The 20,083-nt window shown below is 46.6% G+C and overlaps 1 protein-coding gene across 4 annotated transcripts in view; it reads left to right on the top strand.

Moving 5' to 3' along the window:
• Positions 1-20,083, top strand: part of PTCH1 (patched 1) — a 68,775-nt gene that overhangs the window by 17,949 nt on the left and 30,743 nt on the right. For all 4 annotated transcript variants that reach the window (XM_081150540.1, XM_081150537.1, XM_081150538.1 and 1 more), the window contains 9 exons: positions 11,206-11,395; positions 14,241-14,310; positions 14,406-14,497; positions 15,873-16,071; positions 16,368-16,489; positions 17,322-17,469; positions 18,280-18,411; positions 18,800-18,955; positions 19,642-19,740. In XM_081150540.1, coding sequence (XP_081006666.1) covers positions 11,265-11,395; positions 14,241-14,310; positions 14,406-14,497; positions 15,873-16,071; positions 16,368-16,489; positions 17,322-17,469; positions 18,280-18,411; positions 18,800-18,955; positions 19,642-19,740 — 1,149 coding nt within the window. In that variant the 5' untranslated portion in view covers positions 11,206-11,264. The remainder of the gene's footprint in view (positions 1-11,205; positions 11,396-14,240; positions 14,311-14,405; positions 14,498-15,872; positions 16,072-16,367; positions 16,490-17,321; positions 17,470-18,279; positions 18,412-18,799; positions 18,956-19,641; positions 19,741-20,083) is intronic.

The raw sequence follows: 20,083 nt of genomic DNA, 5'->3' as shown, positions 1-20,083 counted from the left end.
TGGAGTATGAAATCAGTGTTGGTCCCTGTGCTTCACGTGTCCTGTGAAATGTGGAAGAGTTGGGCCCCCTGTAGCAGTTCTGGCATGGGAAATGAAACATAAACGTGACATTCTGAGCCAGGCTTTCCCGGGCGGAACTTCCACCAAAGCCAAAGGGAGCGTGGAGCTTGCACAGAGGTGGGAGCGGACAAGTTTCCGCGTCCAGATTTTGGCCGAGTGCACAGCGTGATGGTCCATCCACATGGGGTCCTGGGGCACGGAGGGAGCTCTTGGGGTTTTCTCAGTGGGAACCTTCTTGACTGTACATAGGTATTATCAGGGTTATCAAAATACAAATAACTGTATTGCTTGTTCTTTGCTTCCAAACTCTGAATTTGGGTGCTTTATGGTAATACTAGATGATTTTCTCTTAAATTTGATTTAGGGTGTTTTTTTTTCTTTTACACTGCACAATATCTTTTTCTACGTGTATCTCTAAGTTTCACAGAAATAATTAACCTTCCAAAACAGGAGAATGCTGCCATTAAGAAACTGCTTGACTGTCGTGGAGACTTTTATGAGTCTGTTGTACAAAAGATGCATCCTGTCCTCAATCACTTCAAGACTATGACCATTTTGTTATATTTGGGTTTAGAGTGTAGTTGGAGAAAGAGCTGTCATGTGTTAGGGAAACTCAATCGGTGGGCAGTCAGGTACCTGCTAATGAATGACAAGTTTGTTGTTGGAGAGATTTATAATGTGGAGTCAGGACCTTATTTCTAATCCAGAAACCCAGGTGTGAGTTGGCCCAAATAGTCCACACTGCATGTGGGTCCCAGAACACCCAACTGGCTGTGATGGTGATGCTAGTGTGAGGCAGGTCTCCATGCCAGAGCATAGCTCCATTTATTATTGTTAGGATAATTAACAGAAACAGTAGGTTTCCCCAATTTATCAAGCAAGATAGTTTTCAGTTACTGGTGAAACGTGTTAAAAAAGTAAGCAGAAGGAACTGGAAGTGGGCTTTGTTAAGTCAACGTGCATGATTTTTTTCCCCTTAAATCACTGCTTAAGGGCTTCTGGCCCCTAGCTCAGGAATCCTGCCCAAAAATGCCAGATGTATTACACAGTCAAGTACTGCAATGTAAACACTGCTCTGTGCCATGAGGCAGGGTGGTCCATCTCCTATTTAAGAAGGAGAGGTTGGGAGGGAACGAGGGAGTAAGCCCTCTGCTCTGCAGTGAGCACAGTCGTGGCCCTGTCGTTTGTGTGTTTGGATGCACAGTCAAGATTTGGAACTACGGATGAATTAATGCTTTGGATTGGCAAAGGAAAGCAGCTTGAATAGGGGTGCCAGAGAGAGCAAGAGAGAGCAAGATGTGGCTTGGATAATGTTGCTTCATTGGGTCAGATAAGTATATCAAATGTTGAACCGAATGTGGGGGTGCTCACAGTAAGAAAGCCATTGACTTCATAGCAGTGGCTGTGAACGTCACCATTTTCGCCTGCTGGGAGTTGAATTGGAAGCTGAGCAAAGCAAGTAGAGGAGAGGCCAGCTTCCTTCACGACCCCCTCCTGCGTCTGAGAAAGCCTGTTGGGTTGGCACAGTGTGTGTGTGTGTAAACCCAATATACATCACGTAGCTGCTCTGGTGTTTTGTAGCACTGGGGGGTAGCCCAAGACATGTTGCAAACTAAATGGCCTTCCAGTTGCTAAATTTAAGTAAAGAATCTAATAATGATCATTTGGAGGTAAGAAAGTAACCAGGCAGGTAGGGCTACCGCTGCCAACAATCCAAGGAAATTCGGATGGCCAGACACTAGCTGTACATCCAAGTCAGCCGAATGAGCAGTCCTGAGATGAATTAAATCCAGGGTTTTTAAAAATTAATGTGAAGGTATTTTGTGAGTTAGGAGGAAATGGGGTTCCAGTTTGAATCTGGGGAATTGTTAAAACAGCCTGTAATAATACTGTCCTGATCTAAGAAATCGGTCCTATGGAGAGATCCCAGAACATTGCTTTAAGAAACAGTGATGATTAAAAACAAGAATTTTGAGATTAAGGAAAATGTAGGCTTCTTGACTCCACACACCCCCCCCCCACACTGGTTTTTTCCTTTTTTGAATTCTCCCATCTTCCCCACCCCCATTCCCTGATTTCCTTTGCTCCTTTACTGGGGAAACCAGAAAACTTCACAAAGTAAATGTAGATATCAAACCGTGTATTTTCAAATAGAGGCTTTCTAAGAGAAAAGAACAGAAGAATTTCCCCTAGCCGCCTAAGAAATTCCTTCCTCTTACCTGATTTCCCCCCACGAGGTTTATACATTGTTGTGATAAGCTTTAAAAATGATAAATGTGACATCATCATTTCAGTCCACACATGATCCAGAAAAAAAATTGCACATGTTCTTAATTGCAAACAAAGCTAACAATTTGAGAGAATTGGGATTAGAACTAAATATCTATTAACTGTTCTTTCTAGAGATTTGGGGAATAGGATGACCCCTTTCCTCCCCCCCTTTTAAAAAAAAATAGGCTACAGTTTCACATGGCTCCCAAAAGAAATCTCTCTCCCTTTTTGTTTCCCACACCAATTGATTTATCATTTTGCTTGCAAGCAGATCCAGAATGTTAGGGCAAGAACACACTCACTTTTTTCTCGTAACTTTTTTGTTGCGGACCGAAACCAGTTGACTTGAATAAATTTTTCTGAGGCCTGAATGTAGCCAGCAACGTGGAAAAATCTTACCATTCAGGGCCGTCTGAATGTACATTTCAGCCACACAGTAAGCTGCATTGGTAGGCACTGGACTGCTAAATACAACCATTTTTCGCAGCAGCGAGTTAGACAGGTGATTAGCATAATTAGCACCGAGCGGCTATACATATGGTAATGCTGAGTGTGTAAATGCCAGCTGCGGTGTAAAATTTATGTCAGGGGTCGGCAGGGCTGTGCGAAAGTATTGTGTTCCAGCTGCAGGTCAGGGCCGCCGGAGCTTACCTCCTTTTCTCTCGGTGGTGAATACGCCGCACAGAAGAGAAAGACAGAAATATAACAGATACGGCTTTGATGGAACAGCCCAGTTCTGTGCAAGAGGGACTGTTCTGTAAAACACACACACACACACACACACACACACACACTTGCACACACTCGCAGAAATCCCGTTACTTCCCCCGCAGATTGTGTTTACTTCGTGCAGGGCCCACGTGAGCAGCGACCGAGATGGGGGCTTGGGTAGGTGGGTAGGCCGAGTGGGCTCTGGGGAGGACAGCTTCAAGAGCTGGGCCTCTGTTTTCCTCTCCGCCCTCCTGCCCCCTTCCCCGTTCCCTTCACTACTCCTGCCCACATTGTTTCCTTCAGATGAAAGGGGAGGGGGTCCCCGCTGGATAGGGCAGTGTTTGTCCTTTGGAAGAATGGGACCAACTGTCAGAGGAGGCGTTCGTTCACCTTGAACATAATTTAAGGTTCCAAAGGTGTGACTCTTCCCAGAGTGCTCAGCTGGTTTTAGCAGAGGGCTAGAAGTGTCCTTGTACTTGGGGGCAGCTGTGCTTACCATGCCACCTGCCATGACCAGACCCATCAGATAAGAAAAGAAGCCCTTGCCCGGCTGGTGTGGCTCAGCGGTTGAACATCAACCTAGGATCCAGGAGGTCACAGTTCGATTCCTGGTCAGGGCACGTGGCCGGGTTGCGGACTCGATCCCCAGTGGGGGGCATGCAGGAGGCAGCCGATCAGTGACTCTCTCATCATTGATGTCTCTCTCTACCTCTCCCTTCCTCTCTCTGAAATCAATAAAGATATATTTTTAATGGGGGAATTTATTTCTGATGAGTTTATGCATTTTAGCACTTGAAGCATTTTTTCCTGCCACATCCCCATCGACACCCCTCCCACCCCTTTTTGTTTGGTGGCTGTAAGGAGTGGTGGTGACAGAATATCGTTCACGCCACCACCGCCGACCTGGTGGTGAAACTTCCTCAGTGCACCAGGGGGTCCTTATGCATCAGCCCCTAATCCAGCTAATCCTGATGGCAACAAAATCATGAGAGTGTCCTCAGTGACGGGCATCTCCCGCACAGAAGGCAGAGGGAAGGACCCCTGTGGGAGATAAATTGGGCGATCCTGGTGGTTCACGGGCAGGAGCCTGCGTTAGAAGGTGGGGACTCGCATTGTCTTCTCTTCTGTCCCATGTGAACTCTAGTAGGAGGCCAGTGAAAGGAGCCCAGGCCAGACAATGGCAAGAAGATTGTTGAGAGCAGAGAGGAGAGGTGATGTCAGCCCCACAGAAGCTAGAGAAGGGAACTGGGGTTAATGTTATGCACCAGCCTGAATGCTGTATTAGAGGCCACTGCTGCACAAGCACTGGTTTTGTTGTTGTTATTGGCTTGTTTTCTGTTATTTATTTAATGAAGACTTTAGCAGGCCTTAACTAAAACCCTAGAACTTGATAATAACACACTGTCCTTGTCCCTGGGTGCTGCTCCCTGGTTCAGCATCCCTCAGCGAGCAGTGCTGTATGTTGGGCCCTCCTGGGCTTGCACAGCTCCTCAGAAAGGCAGGCTTGGGTTTCATCTGCGGGTTTGTAGCACTTGAGCAATTAGGTGAAATCATGGTAGGACTTGGGACAGGCCACAGCTGGGCAGGTAGGCAGTTAGGGATAGATCAGAGCTCTACTCCACTGTGTCCTGCCAGCAGCCAGGAACATCCTTGGGTCTGCAGGCTGTGACTTCATTTGGCCTGTCTTAGGTGGGGTTGACCTCAGCCCTCATATGCACAGCAAGTCACCAATGAAGAATGGGCCTCCTGACAGATGCAGTGTCATCTTGGGAGCTGATGGACCTGTAAGAAATACTGGGAGGCGAGGGAGACTGTGGCAGGCAGCAGGTCCAGTGCGGGCAGAGTGCTGGGGTGACCTGATCGTGTCCGACAGGGCGAGCGGTTGGCTCCAGGGAAGGCCATTCAGAGGAAGCAGCCTGGGCTGTAACAGATGGCACCACAAACAGCTGTTGTGGAGTCTTGGAGCAGACGCATGCTCCAAAGGGGCCTCCAGCGACTTCTCCTGTGCTCCACCTACCCACCCCCCTTGTCTCTGGGGAAGGGGAGGGATGTGTCCTGCTCTTGTCTTGTTTTTGTGGTTTTCATCTCACTGGCCTCCCTTCAGGAAGGCAAATTCTCTTCGGGCTATCTGATTCTCTTGGGCTATTTTCCCATGGCAACACCCAAGGGCACAATCCCACAAGGAGAAAAACAGCCCAGAGCTTAAGCAGCAGTTGGCTAGTCATGAATAAAAGAGATGGGTGGAAAAGTGACTAAAATGCACAGCCTAGGAGTTTTCAGCCAATTGCCCAAATTACTGAATCTTCATTTTTTCATGTTAGAAAATGAGCTGGTGTTCATAATTTTACAGTTACACCCGTTTAGAGATTGGTACTTTTTTTCACCCTTACAATAACTAATCGCAACATTGAAAGAGGGAACAGAGGTAACTAAAGGGGGGAAAAATCGCTAGCGTCTGTTAGATAATTCATGGGATTAATCAAATGCAAATGCTACGCTCACATATACACAGACTCCATTTTCCTAATTGGACTCTGAGTGGGTACTTTTCAGGCTGAAAGGGTCATTTGTTTTGACTGATTGACTTTTTGAGGCTTTGGGGAGAATTAATATCTTATACAGATGACTGCCTGTTCCCAAGGCTCTCTGTATTGAGGCTGTTCATTCACTTATTCATCCAGCACACTGAGTGTGCCCCCGTGAGCCTGGTGCACCGAGGTGAGTGGGCAGTGGACAGGGCCTCCCTGAAAGGACTTGGGATTTATTGGGAAAAACACTTTGGTTGGTCGCCTAGCTTAGCTTTTTGTAGATCACAATAAGCTTCTGCAAAAAGCCTTTTTGCGTGAATGCCACAGGAGTGTATTAGGCTCTGTGCAGAAGGCTGGGGTAAGGAATGATACACCAGGGGAATGTCACAAAGGGGGTGTCTCTTGACAACTGTGGGTGGGAATAGCGCGGGCCCAGCCATGGGGCCCAGCATGGAATGGCTTCTCCCCTGTGCTGGCCCTTCTGCACCTTGGAGAACTGTCCTAGGGTTGCTTTGGGGAGGGAAGGATCAGCAGAGCCGGATGGAGAGCTTCTTTGCAGAAGTGATGCTCTTTAACCCACCTCTTTTAAAGAATTGGTTTGCACCTCAGTTTCTGGAGAACAGAATTGTGGCATTTGCAGATAAAGAGGCTTAGGGCTACTTGTTCTCTGCACCCCCATCTCTCTGGGACCCGAAAGGAAAGGAGGCCTTTCCATTGCCCCCCACGGGGCTCTGTGGACAACACTGGATCTTCTCAGTGGCAGTGAAAAATCTGGATGCAATGATTTTTTTAAAAATATATCTTTATTGGTTTCAGAGAGAGGAAGGAAGGGAGAAAGGAAGGGAGGGAGAGATAGAAACATCAATGATGAGAGATTCAGTGCCTCCTGCACGCCCCCTCCTGGGGATCGAGCCCACAACCCGCGCCTGTGCCCTGACCGGGAATCGAACCAGGATCTCCTGGATCCTAGATTGATGCTCAACTGCTGAGCCATGCCTGGCTGGGTTGTTCTTTAAAGAATGATACAAATTACCCTGTGGAATACCGTGGAGCTTCCCGAGAGCTCTGGCTGTGGGTTTGCTCTGGCCTGGTGGGCTGGATGGTGCTCCTAGACTTGTATTCTCAGAGGAGCTCAGAAGCCATGAGGCTTGAAAGGAAGTTGGACTCAGGGTTTAGCAGTTGGTTCTGCCTCCTGTTGGCTGTGTGGCCAACTTTGTGATCACGCAAACTCTGCAGCGACACTTTCTCCTCTGTAATTGGGTACTGATATATACCCAGCGATAAAAGAATAAATGAATGGATACCTGCTTACCTACTGATGCAGGGTTTGGGAAATTTCACAGTATTGTCAGTCCTATGAGGTTAGTAGTAGCATTTTTATCCCATTTTAACAGAGAAGGTTACTGTGGATTAACTGGATCATGGACTTGCCCCAAATCTCAGTGCCGCAGGTGGCAGAGCTGGGACTCAAAACCCCAGTCTTCTGGTCCCTGTTCTCATTACCTGTCTAGTTCAGTTTGTCCCAATTTGATGGGGGAGTGGCACTGAGCGAAATGTTTATAAATACGTAAATAATGAGTGTGAAAGTGCTTTGCCAACTGAAAGCACCACACAAGTATAAAGATGACTTTGTGTCCCAGGATCCTGAGATAATGCTTTTTTCTGAGCCTTGTCCAAAGAGGTTGGTTGTTTTTTCATTGGTGAAGGGAGAATATAAGGACTCAGGATATTGAAGAGATGCACGGTGTTTTTACATTGAGCTTGTTTTTCACTCAGATCCCTACCAACTAGCTTCATATTTATTTTTCTTGTCACATAGAAGTCTTTAATTATACATGTTCATTGCAGAAAATTTAAGAAATAGAAATAAACCCCCAAAAGGGAAGCAGATTAATACTACCCAGCAATAAAGTGTGTTCACATGGCTGTCAGTACTCCTGCATTGGCATCACAAACACTAGATCTTATGGTTCATTCTGCTCAGGAGTCAGAAATGACCGTGCAGTATTTCATGGACATTCGGGTATTTAAAAAATAATAGAGGGGCTTTGACCTTGAAAATGGAAAGAAAAGAAAACCATTTCCCCCAGATCACACCTGTAATTTCATCACTTGAAATGGGTTCTGTGGGGCTTCCTGAGATCCAAGCCTCACACTGGTGTGCGATAAAGAAGCCAGCAAGGTAAGGATCCTTTCTGGTTGTCACTCGGCTGTGATTTAGGTCAGGTGAGCCCATAGAATTGCTTACCCCTCTGGTTGTCACTCAGCTGGGGTTTAGAGTAGGAGCGTGTGCTGGGGTAGCAGGTCAGGTGAGTCCATAAAATTGCTCTGTCCAGAGGGGTTCCGTTTCTGGTAGCTTGTTCCAGAGTGCCTTGGGGTGAATATTGATGTAAGAGCACACGGATGCTGTGCAGTCTATGACACAGGCACACCTGAGAAGGAACGAAGCGAACCCACCATTGCAGCCAATTGAATGACATTATTGTGATGTTGCCAAACACTAGCCACACTCGCCTCCTTTCTCTCTCCGCAAAGTCCAAACCTAAGGGGCTTTGCCGTTGCCAGTTCCTCTGCTCAGAACACTGTTCCCCCAGCTCTTCAAAGTTACTTCCTTTTAGGCCTTCCCTGGCCACTCTGTTTGAAGTGGCCTGCTCCTGCCCCACCACCCAGGCATGTCTCTCCTGCGTGGCCCTTGCCGGGCCCTGAGATTACTTTGTTGCTTTGCCTATCTGTTGCGTGTCCGCTTCACCGCTGGCCAGCCTCTGGAGTGGAAGACACACGGGTCCCATCCACCGCGGCACCCCACGGCTTAGCACATGGCCCGCACCCCAAGATGCTCGGCAGATGGGTGAATTGTGTTATGACCGTTTGTCACGTAAAGTGGACATCAACTAAACTTTTTTAAAATTACTGAATAGTTTTGCAAAAAATTTCTATGTAGTTAAATGTAAGATGAAATGCTAAGTAAAATATGGCCACGTGAAGTGTAAAAATAAATGGAATGTAACAACACTCAAAAGTAGGAAACAGCATAGGTGGGTGAGGAAACTGTAGAATTCAGGGTCTTTCAATTTGCATTGCTCATTCCACCTATGGTGATAGTCTTATCTTGGTTGAAACTGGTTGTCACATTAACAAAGTACTCTCGTATTTATCACTTGAGCAAAGAGATGGAAGAGTTTGGTTTTCAATTCCAGACACCTGAAAATATACACCTTTATTAAAATATGTGGGTTTATTTAAGTATATATCTTAAAACATCTAAAAAGGTGAGGTTATGAAGCCCCTGAGGTACATCTTACATTTGGTAGGAAACAGCGTCATTTCTGAAAGCCCCTGTCCTAGAATAACTGCTGTTACGAGATTGGTCTGGAGGAGTGTGTCAGAGCCCTCCCAGCAGGAGCCCTGACATGATTCCTCTTGTGTGCACCCCTCCCTTGGGTCATCACCTTATCGGTTGTAGTTACGGCCGCTGCTCTGCTAAGGTGGGGGACAGGGCCTGTGGTCCTCTTCTGTGGTTGGTTGTTTTTACCTTATGGTCTTAATTTACCTGAAGTTTTAAGCTTCAATAAAGGTAAAGGAAGTGTGGCTTTTGTAAGCAGAATAAGAAATCTCATGCTACCCAATGCTTGAGGAGGCAGGTGGAAACATAAATGATTTATAGGTGTGAGGCCTTGATGTCACAGAGCAGGAAAAGGAAAGAGGTTGAGCTTCTTTTTAGAAAGGCCGTTCAGAGCTTGTTGGTGTGCTGTAGCTTTTCAGAGGTGACCTCTGGGCTAATAATTGACTTTTTAGCCTCAGACTACTTTTCTGTCTCTAGAGAAGGTGGGATTGAGTGTAATTCAGCCCACTAGTTAATTGGTTAGAGTAATGCATTATGATCTCTGCCCAAGGAGCCAGCCAGACCCTGGCTGCAGGCAGCTTCAGTGGAGCCTTCTGCAAAGGGCCTGTGGCATTCTGTAAATTTATCCTGCATTGCATGTGTTTTCCTGTGGTCTTTCTTGAACTTCAAATTGATTGCAAGCTCCTCCCTAATTCCCCAGGGCATATGTCAAAGTTCTGCTTGAGGTTTTATGTAACCAGTTGATAATTTCCCTCTCTCTCCCTCCCTTTTTCCTCTCCCCCTCTTTCATCCTCTCCCGCACTCCCCCCCCCCCCCACACACACACACCCTCCTTCTCTCTGACTGACACTCAGTCTGTTCAGCCTCACCTTGCAGAGCTCCGAGGTGGCCAGGGCCCATCTGCGTGAACCTGCACAGATGATCCTGTGACTCTAGACTAGTTTTCCTAATGAGGGCATTACTTGCTTTTTAGCCTGCCCCTTGTTTGTAAAATATGCCAACAGCACTAAACAACCCGCAGTTCCCAGTACTTATTTACTTGCCCAAACCAAATGTTTATGTCCTTGAATACTAAGCTCCAAGAAAAAGGGTTTCTCCTCGTGGGAAAGCTGCAGTGATCACTGAGGACTTTCTGACCAGCGTAGCTGAAGGCCTGCCTCTCAGCCAGCGCTCACTGTCAGCGCGTGTAGGACCGTTCAGACTCACTTGCGGGCCCTGGGGTGTGTGGGCAGCGGCTCTGGGGTTGTGTTTGCTGCTCCTCCAGCCCCTTCCTTGCAGCCCCTTACCCTTGACTGCGTGGGATCAAAGCACCTCCAGAGCCTCACCTCGCCCCTCCTCCCCACACTGCCATACCTCCCGGCCAGCCAGGTGCAGCGTTCTGAGCTCGGCTTGTTCTAAAACCATCACTGAAATACCCCCTAGGGCCCCAGGAGGAAGACAAAAGGAGTCAGTAGCAACAGTGCCACTTGTGCCCAGTTGCCCTGGCTTCTAGCTCGCCCAGCGTTGGCTGCCTGCGGGAGTGCAGGCTTGGTGCTGGGGGGGGGGCGCTGGCTTCATCCGCAGGCTGAGAATTCCCGGGGAGCTCCCGAGCCCAGGCTGCCCGCCCCGAGGCGGCTCAACCTGGCACCTGCGTTTTCTGGATGCCGACCAGGTGCGTCCGAGAGAGCCGGGTTCCGGGGCCTGCCCAGGACGGCCGCAGCTGACACAGTTGGTCCCTCTCCAGTGGGACTGCCTGTGTGCGGCTGCCGTGAATCCCATTATTCATCTTCTCCTGGCAGGTTTTAGGCTGCATACACGTGTCACCTTCCTTTGTTTCTTTTTCCACAAGGAGAAACATTTCCTTGTTACCTTTGCCAGATTATTTAGGAGAAGAGTGTAAATTGAAGCCATTTATCCTGAAATGGGCTGTGGGGGCACATTGTTTATACAAGTGAAAGAAATTGTGAAGTGCCGTGGTATTTGGTCTGGTCTGCGAGGGAAAGGGGTCTCAGGTTCTTCGGCCCCTCCCCCCTTGCACACTCGCTAGAAGGCGCACAAAGCACCCGTGGGTTAGGTTCTCGTGGGTGACAGGCCGGACAGCCCTTGATGGGCTTAGTGAATACTGTTTATGTTTATTATTGGTAAAGTTACACCTTGCTGGTAACGAGAACGTGACTGCTGTTCCTCGAACATGTGCCACACACTTTCCTACCCTGTTTGTGTGTGGTGTGTCCCGTTTCTCCGTGAGGTAGGACAGAACGCGGGCTTGTGGGGATTTTGCTGTTCTAACTGAAACCTGTACATGTTTGTCAGTTGGTGGACGAGTCAGTCGTGAATTAAATTATACTCGCCAGAAGATTGGAGAAGAGGCTATGTTTAATCCTCAACTCATGATCCAGACGCCGAAAGAAGATGGTGCTAACGTCCTGACCACAGAAGCGCTCCGCCAACACCTGGACTCGGCGCTCCAGGCCAGCCGGGTCCACGTCTATATGTATAACAGGTAAGGCGGGGGGAAGAGGCTTCGCCCTTAGGCCCCTTTATTTTAATAAATAAGGTTGCTCTAGAAATACATGTGGGGTGTTCCTTCAAATCGTTTTTTAATGAAATTACCTTTTTAATGAAGTTATTTTTTTTTTAATCTTGATTCATTTCTAGAGTTTGGTAACCAATCAAGTACATGACTTTATAATGTATTTTCAGTGAGTATTTTGGCACTATACCCAACGGGTATGGTCCTTCAAGCAGCCATTGGGATGCTACACAGCACACCTGTTCTTAAGATGTTTCATTACTTGAGCTGTTTTTAGAACAGATTTTGAATTGCCTTTGGTCAGCTTGCAAGGAGTAAGAAAAGGACAGGAGTGAAAAAGAAAGTTACTGCTCGTTCCCTTGTATTCGCTGTAGGTGCTGACAGTTGGTTTGTGTCACCAAAGCAAATAGGGGGTTGAGCCACTATGGCGAACTCCTGCTGACAGGCAGGTGGAATAGGGTGGACTCATGCACGGCTTTACAAAATATTACCCTTTAGCTTCATGCTAACTTAACAATGCTGTGGGTATCGTAGCAGCAGAGGAAGAGCTCTGGCACTTTTCCTTACCCATCTAAGCTGTGAGGTACCAGGGCGGGGTTCACATCTTATCTGTTCTTATACAGCACTTAGGTCAGGGCAGGCGCTGGGAGTTTGTTGATTGACTGGCTGCCTGGATTGATGGATTCAACTGGATCTTCCTAAACCGTTGAGATGACTATCACTAAACCCCATTTCCAGGGGACCACTGAGTTGACATTTATGTAACTCCGTCCTGCCCCTTTCAGCGCCTCCTAACTGAGTGGTTGGCAAGTGCGATTTATTTTTCACTGGGGAGGGGAGGAAGTGGCAGTGTAGACATATTCAGTGGTTGGGGAGGAGGGAGAATGAAATGAAAGTCTATACTTGGTATCTACTGCAACCTCAACTCTGCATGGACTTCACTGGATTGGCTGTAAGACCCATCTAGCTGGAGGCAGGTCCTGGGACAAGTCACCTGTCTTTAGCACACTCTTGTTTCCTCACCTGTGCTCGAAGTTATGATCATGTTTGCTCTATTGCCCTCAGGATGTTCCCAGAACAAGATCAGGTTCATATATATAGGAAAGGGTTTTAGAAAATGTAAGGAGCTGTATCTTAGTGCTTTTGTCAAGCAAACTTGGGTGGAGAGCACATCCCAGCTCTTACCTGCACAGCCCTCCCTCCCAGTCTGTCAGGAGCTTTGTAGGGTAAGCAACTACCTGGTGCAATTTTGTAAAATTTGCAAGTGGAAATGGTTGCTCCAGTGCCACTGTGAGTGTACTGGGTACATTCTTATGTAACTGGAGCCTACCTTGAGGCGCTTGTCATTTACTTTAGGAGAAGGTGAAAGCATCCATGCAATGAAATAACACTCTTAGCCAAGATGGAACCAGAAAATTTTTATGCATGAACTTTAAAGAACACCTAGTTCAACCCATCTCATTTTTTAGGTGAGAAAATTAGGAATTAGATCGATTAGAGCATCTGTCCAAGTTCATACATTTATGAAATAGTACAGCCAGGTTTCATACCCTTTCTATGGCTTGAAGCCCAGTGGTTTTTCTAACCACAGCCACTCCCTTCTCAAAGCAAGTTTAAAGTAAGAGTTAATTCATCAAGTGATAATAACTGAGAGATTCTACTCTTGCTGGACAGTCCGTGTTGATGCTGTATGGAGTTAAAATATGAGCAGTTACGTAGATGGATGAGTGGATTGATAACGAGGGTCCTGCCGAGGGAGCTGACAGTCTAGTCAGGGAGGAAAAAGACATCCATATAGATGAGTGTGTACAAAGCCAGACACAGGCAGGCCCCTCTGCAGGTGCTCCAGGTGTCAGGCAGGAGATCTGAGCAGCCAGTGCTCAAGAGAAAGGGGCCGTTCTTAATACCTCTGGTCAAAGAAAGCTTAGCAGAAAGGTGACGATTTAGTGGACGCTGAGGGATGTATCGGCGGGTGCCACAGGGAAGGAGAAGTCCAGAATGCTCCTTTGGGTGATCAATAAAATAGAGCAGCTTGGAGAGAGCTTTTTATATCTATTTTTTCTTCGCTTGGCTTTCTCTCCCCTATCATTTCCAAACTTCTTCTTTTTTTAGTTAGATTTATCTCCCTAAAGTCATAGGCTTATATAGCACTCTTCTAGCAAGAACGGAAGTCTTTAATAGTACAGAACTCTGTAATAGATGAAAGGTGACTGTAGTGTAGGTCAGTATACTTAATATCATTTCTACAGGACAAAGAAAGACTATAAGGTGGGAAATGGATGTGCCTGGTGTTGTTTACAATATTCATTCATGGTTAAGAGTAAGGAAATTCATTTTGAACACTGTATGTTAATAAGGACATCATCTTCCAGTAAAAAAAAAAAAAAATCAGTAATATTTTCCCACCTGAATATATGTTGATACATTATAAGCCTTACTGATTGAGTCCCCAGTTATTTTGAATTTGTGATAATTCAGCTCTGAATTATTTGCCCTGAAGTTGTTTAATGTATGTGGAAAAGCAGATTAATGGTGTAAACAAGATTATTGGGAGAACACTTAAGAAAACAAGACTTCTCAAGTACTTTGGTAGCATTCATTTACATAAACACCCACATGTTAATTACAATTGAGTATTATCTATTCATTAAAGCAAGCTTGTTGGGTCTCTACTTGGCAAAAGCTCTGCTCGTTTTGACAGATACTTAAAAGTAATCAAAATTGAGATTCTTTCTTATGTATTCTATAGTTCCGATTTTGCACTGATTTGCTTACTTTATTACAATGAGAAATTTTTGTCTCTGCTCTTTACTAGGCAGTGGAAATTGGAACATTTGTGTTACAAATCCGGAGAACTTATCACAGAAACAGGTTACATGGATCAGGTATATTTTCTTTTCATTTACAAAGAAAATTCTCAAAAGCACCCCAGTGGTGTGCCTTAGCCTAACGCATGGCATATTCTTTTTGACTTTGACAGATAATAGAATATCTTTACCCTTGTTTAATTATTACACCTTTGGACTGCTTCTGGGAAGGGGCCAAGTTGCAATCCGGGACAGCATACCTACTGTAAGTGTATGATCCTGTTTTCTGATGCTTGTGATTTCTAAGCTCTAGAATGTTTCTGATATTACTTTATCATTGTTTATTCTATTTCAGTTTCGAACAAGAAATAAAAACATTGAAATTCCATGTGCATTTTTTGAGTGAATAGTTTGGGGCGGGGAGAGGGGACTTCAGCAGAATATTTTTCCTCTTTTTGAAAAACATTCTGTAGGCATCATTAAATTTCATTCACTTTTACCAGCCTATTTATATGCAAATAAAATGCAAATGATTTCAGAGTACGTGTGATTTTTAACTCTTTAAAATGTTGGCAGTTTTTTAGACCTCACTCAAGTAGGCTTAGCTTATCTTTTAAGGAGAGAATTTATTAGTGGGTGCATGTCAGAACTAAATATTTTGAGTTAAAGTTGAGATCTTCCTGTGGAGTAAGATGTTAACCTTTCTTTGGATCACATTAATGGCATTTAAGGGGGGAATCTATCTTTCAGGGCCCTGGTAGTAGATGCTTCGTAGTTTAGCAGTTGAATATTATATGCACCTCATCATTTAAAGAATAATTGTTAATCAGTGTTGACATTTTCAGTTAATTATGCAAGAGCTGGTGCTTGGGTTATTGTTTCTGCCCTAGCTTGTACATATCTGCAAAAGCAATTTGCAGTGGCCATACCCTGACCTTCAGTATACAGTTTTAGATGGGCAATAAGGGGTTTTGTGTTTTCTGGTTGGGAGATTCTGAATAATGACTTCAGCCTGGTTAAGCAGCTACAGTGTGGTTTGAACCACATAACAGGCAGCCAAAAGCCTTTCTGGTCTGTCAACAGCACAAATTCAAAAGTGAGTGTGGGGGGAAGTGGCCTCGATGGCGGTGATGGCAGAGGCAGCAGGGGGCTTACGGGGTTGACTGCCAGGCTGTCGCAGGGAGCTCATAAGTATGGGATTATTACAGGTAATGGAGATCAAATATTTTGATTGATGACATGTACAAAGCCGTTATTAGGCTTGCAAGTGCTAATTTGATATTGTGCCCCCCCCCCCCCTTAATTTTGAATCTCAGTCTTCTGTTTATAAGCACCACTGGCTAATTGTTTTCAGGTATTAAGGTACATTATGTCGGCAAGTACAGATTGTTCATGCCTTCATTCACCTATCAGCTCTCTGCTTGCCGCCTTCACTGAAGAATTGCTTTCCTGACTTAGGTTTGCATGCAGATAGACCAGAAAGGAGCACTTGTTTTTTTTATGCCAGGCTCCCAGAAGGGCAGCATCGCCCAGAAGCCACATGTAATTGGAGGTAGTACGTGCACTGCTTGCAGTCTTGTCGCTTTACTACGGGTTTGGAAGCCTCTGTTCATTGTCCTGCCTCCTAATTTCTTTCACAGAGGTAAGCCTCCTTTGCAGTGGACAAACTTTGACCCTTTGGAATTCCTAGAAGAGTTAAAGAAAATAAACTATCAAGTAGACAGCTGGGAGGAAATGCTGAACAAGGCGGAAGTGGGCCACGGCTACATGGACCGGCCCTGCCTCAACCCTGCCGACCCCGACTGCCCCGCCACGGCCCCCAACAAAAACGCCACCAAAGTGAGTCGCCCGCGATTCTTCTCAGGGTGGGCAGGCGACGTTTTGATGTGTCCCCCATTCTTCAGTTTATTATCTTCATTTTTAAGATTTCATTCTCAGTGACATTTTTTAAAGTCTGTGGAACTAAGTTTGTTTATAAGATTGAAATTTTGCTGTAAGATTTGCCATACGCCTCTCATTAGCCTTGTGTTTAATGTTCTCTCCGAAGCAAACAAGCCCTGAATGCACTGGATTTTAACAAGGCATGTGACCTGCCTGCTAATTCCCGCAATTATGTGGCTGTCTTTCTGTTCTAGCCTCTTGATATGGCCCTGGTCCTGAATGGCGGATGTCATGGCTTGTCCAGGAAGTACATGCACTGGCAGGAGGAGCTGATTGTGGGTGGCACGGTCAAGAACAGCACCGGGAAGCTCGTCAGGTAACCGACACACGGCAGCGTGCGAGCCGCCCCGTTGCGGCCTGTCCCCAGCAGCACTTCCCTTCTGGCGGCTGCAGGCGTATCTGCATTCACGCGGAACCGGCGTCCTCGCTGGCAGTCTGGCCTAGCAGCACGTTAGGAAATCATAGCCGACCGGACCAGCTCAGAACGGCACCTTGTAGGGAATTTTTCGGGAGCGTTTTTGCCGTTTTCATTGAGACTGTAGTTAATGAATACGGGGTTTGAGATCTGCCCGTTATATAGAAAATCGGGGCGCGTGTAAAGCAGGCAAGAGACGTAGGTCACAGTCTGTGGAGTTAAGTGGTACGAGCTGAACACTGTCGTAGCCTGTTAAGCTGCAGAGAAAGACCAGCAAATGACGGCCAACCAAGAATCCCCTCCGTGCACTGCGGCCCGCGCCGTCAGGTGTCAGGCATCCGTCTGCGCTTCCTCCCTCGGGAAGGCCGTCGGCTGGGGTTTCCACGCGAGCGAGTGAGCGAGCGTGCAGGGCTGAGCCCAGCATCTCTGGTCAAGCTATCTATTCCTCTCCCCTTCCTGTTTCATTGAGTAGAAACTGAGAAAGGAAATTGCCTATTAATTTAATTTTGGGGTCTATCTGTAAAAGGTTTGTAAGGTTACACCTTTAATATGGTACATCAATCTATTAAATAAAATAACCATCCAGGTCCGGCTTTAATGGAAACATGTGCTCATGTAGAAGGATAGAATGACTGCGGGTGAGGTGGGGGCACTCGTTTGGGATTTTACACAGTAAGAGCTGCTTCCTGGGGGTGCTGATCTAGGCCTTCTACCTCCCCCCCCCTTGTTGCAGTGCCCATGCCTTGCAGACCATGTTCCAGTTAATGACTCCCAAGCAGATGTACGAGCACTTCAAGGGGTACGAATACGTCTCACACATCAACTGGAATGAGGACAAGGCAGCAGCCATCCTGGAGGCGTGGCAGAGGACCTACGTGGAGGTACAGCGGCGTCCCACACCCACCTTTAACCCGGGCACAAGCCCCTTCGTTCCTAAATACTTCATTGCGATGAGTTAAAAAACGTTTTTTTCCATCAGAATTCATGTTCAAAACAAACTGCAAGTCTGGGAACTTGCGGGATGAAAACATTCTTTGCTTTTCTTGATATTGAAAATCTTAATACCTGGGCGAAGCTAATGCTAATTGGGGTGCCCTGAAACATTTTGAGTAACCGGTTTTGAACTCCGGGGTTTAGGCATAACTGTTTAAAAAAACACTTGGTTAGCAAGAAAAGGTATCTGGAAAACATTAGCAAGGCATAGAATCTGTTCACAGCTGCAGTTCCCCTGGTTAGGTCATGTGACAGGAGCTGGCCTTTGTTTCCCAAGCAGTGACCTCTCCTGAGCTGCATGCGACCTTTTAAAGGTGGCCAGCAAATGAACGGGGGAGGAGGGCCCTTAAGAGCGAGTTGTTTTCGATTAGGGGGAACTGATGGGACCCTTGTAGAGCTAAGGGGAGGGGAGCAGCAGTCTTCCCCACAGAGTAAATAAAGCCCTGGGAGTGAATTTAAATGACACCGGCTCACCACAGCCCCCCATTCTCACTTGATTAGTGGTCACCTTCACTGTCCCAGGCCCAGGGCATCTACTGTGAGTCCAAGTTCAAACCTGAATTGTGCAGAACTCCTTATAATGCATTAGAAAGCAAGTGGGGGTTGGGTTGAGGGGATGTGTCCCCTGACACCTGTGCTATTGAAGCTCATTGAAGATTCCATTTCGTCTGGGACTTACCCTTATGTTGTGACCACAGGTGGTTCATCAGAGCGTCGCCCAGAACTCCACTCAGAAGGTGCTTTCCTTTACCACAACAACCCTGGACGACATCCTCAAGTCCTTCTCGGATGTCAGCGTCATCCGGGTGGCGAGTGGCTACTTACTGATGGTAACAATCAGTTCAATCCCCCTGGGCATTTGGGTTTCTTTTGGTTTTGGTTTTTACCTTTCCATGATGGCTCCTGCTTTTTAACTGCTCTTAACACACATGTGCATCTAAGAAAGAGAGAGCTCGGGCTTCATAACAGTTTGAGAAGTGGTCCTGTGAAGCAGTTTGCCCATCTTTGATTTGTATCATTTCATGTGATGTCTGTAATATAAATTTTTGTGGTTGTTGGATTTCATAAGTTTTTTTTACCTTTTGATTTGGGGTGAGGGGTGGGGGAAAACATTAGAATCCTTACACATTCTAATGTTTGGCTTTTGTTTTGTGTCTCCCCTCCCTCCTCTCCCCTCCTCCCTTTCCCCTCCCCCTCCCTCCACGGTTCTGCTTGCAGCTTGCCTATGCCTGTTTAACCATGCTGCGCTGGGACTGCTCCAAGTCCCAGGGTGCCGTGGGGCTGGCTGGCGTCCTGTTGGTTGCACTGTCAGTGGCTGCAGGATTGGGCCTGTGCTCATTGATCGGGATTTCCTTTAATGCTGCAACAACTCAGGTACTCAGGGAGCCATCCATCGCTTTGTTGACCAACACCCCTCCCCAGGCTCAGGCCTCTTGTGTGTCCATGTCACCTGAAGGGTCTTCCAGCCTTTTCCTCTAGGATGCCACATCTCTCAGGGGAGTGCCATCTTTAGACGGAGCACTCCCACTCATCTGTGGGCCGAAGATCGGAATGGGCCTGATGATCAGTAGAGATGTTTCCCTTATCAGTGGAATTTAGATCACTTATTAGAGCAGTGGTTCTCAAACTTCAGCGTGCATTACAGTCACCTGGAGGGTTTGTGGAAACTCAGATGGCTGGCCCCACCCTCAGGGTTTCTGAGTCTGTTGGCTTGGGATGGGGGTGGAGAATTTCCGTTTCTAACCAGTTCCCAATGATGCTGGTCCAGGGATCATGCTCGGGGAGCCACTGCTTTAGATGAGTTATACTCCTTCTCATGTATTAACTTAAAAAAACAATCAATCATTGTATGTGGTGCTTAGACTCAGAAACGTGTAAGATCTGTGAGCTAAAACTGCTAGACTTTGGCAATTAGATAAAATGAAGTTCTTCCCCACCGGTAATGTAAGCTGTCCTTTGGGTAGCTGTTGGGGGTGCTGGTGGCAGGGTTTTGAATAGCCCTGGAGTTGTCAGACGTGAACCTCCCGTGTCTAACGCTCTGTCCTCGGTTCTCGCCGCAGGTTTTGCCATTTCTTGCTCTTGGCGTCGGGGTGGATGATGTTTTCCTGCTGGCACACGCGTTTAGTGAAACAGGACAGAACAAAAGAATCCCCTTTGAGGTAACAGAAAAACAAAAGAATAAAGCTTTGGGGACAGCCGGAGCCCCTCTGTTCCAGAGTATTTGTCCTTTCATTTTCCTTCGTCTGCCCCAGTAACTAACTGAGTTCCAAGTCAGATGACATGTTACTGGCTCTACATAAGGAAAGTCAGTTAGGAGACTCTCAGGAACTATTCTCCAAAGTGCACGTTTGTTTTCCTGAGGTTTGTTTCCCTGGGGGCGGGGGTCACTTTGTCCCCACCACCTTTTAAATCATATTAAACAGATACTAAGTCATTATTGTGTAGCTTTGTGTTCTGGACGGTAATGACCGTGAACAACACACGAGTGTGTGGATAGTACTG

This window comes from Miniopterus schreibersii, assembly GCF_964146895.1.
Source record: "Miniopterus schreibersii genome assembly, chromosome: 11".
Lineage (NCBI taxonomy): Eukaryota > Metazoa > Chordata > Mammalia > Chiroptera > Miniopteridae > Miniopterus > Miniopterus schreibersii.
This window is presented reverse-complemented; position numbering and strand designations above follow the sequence as displayed.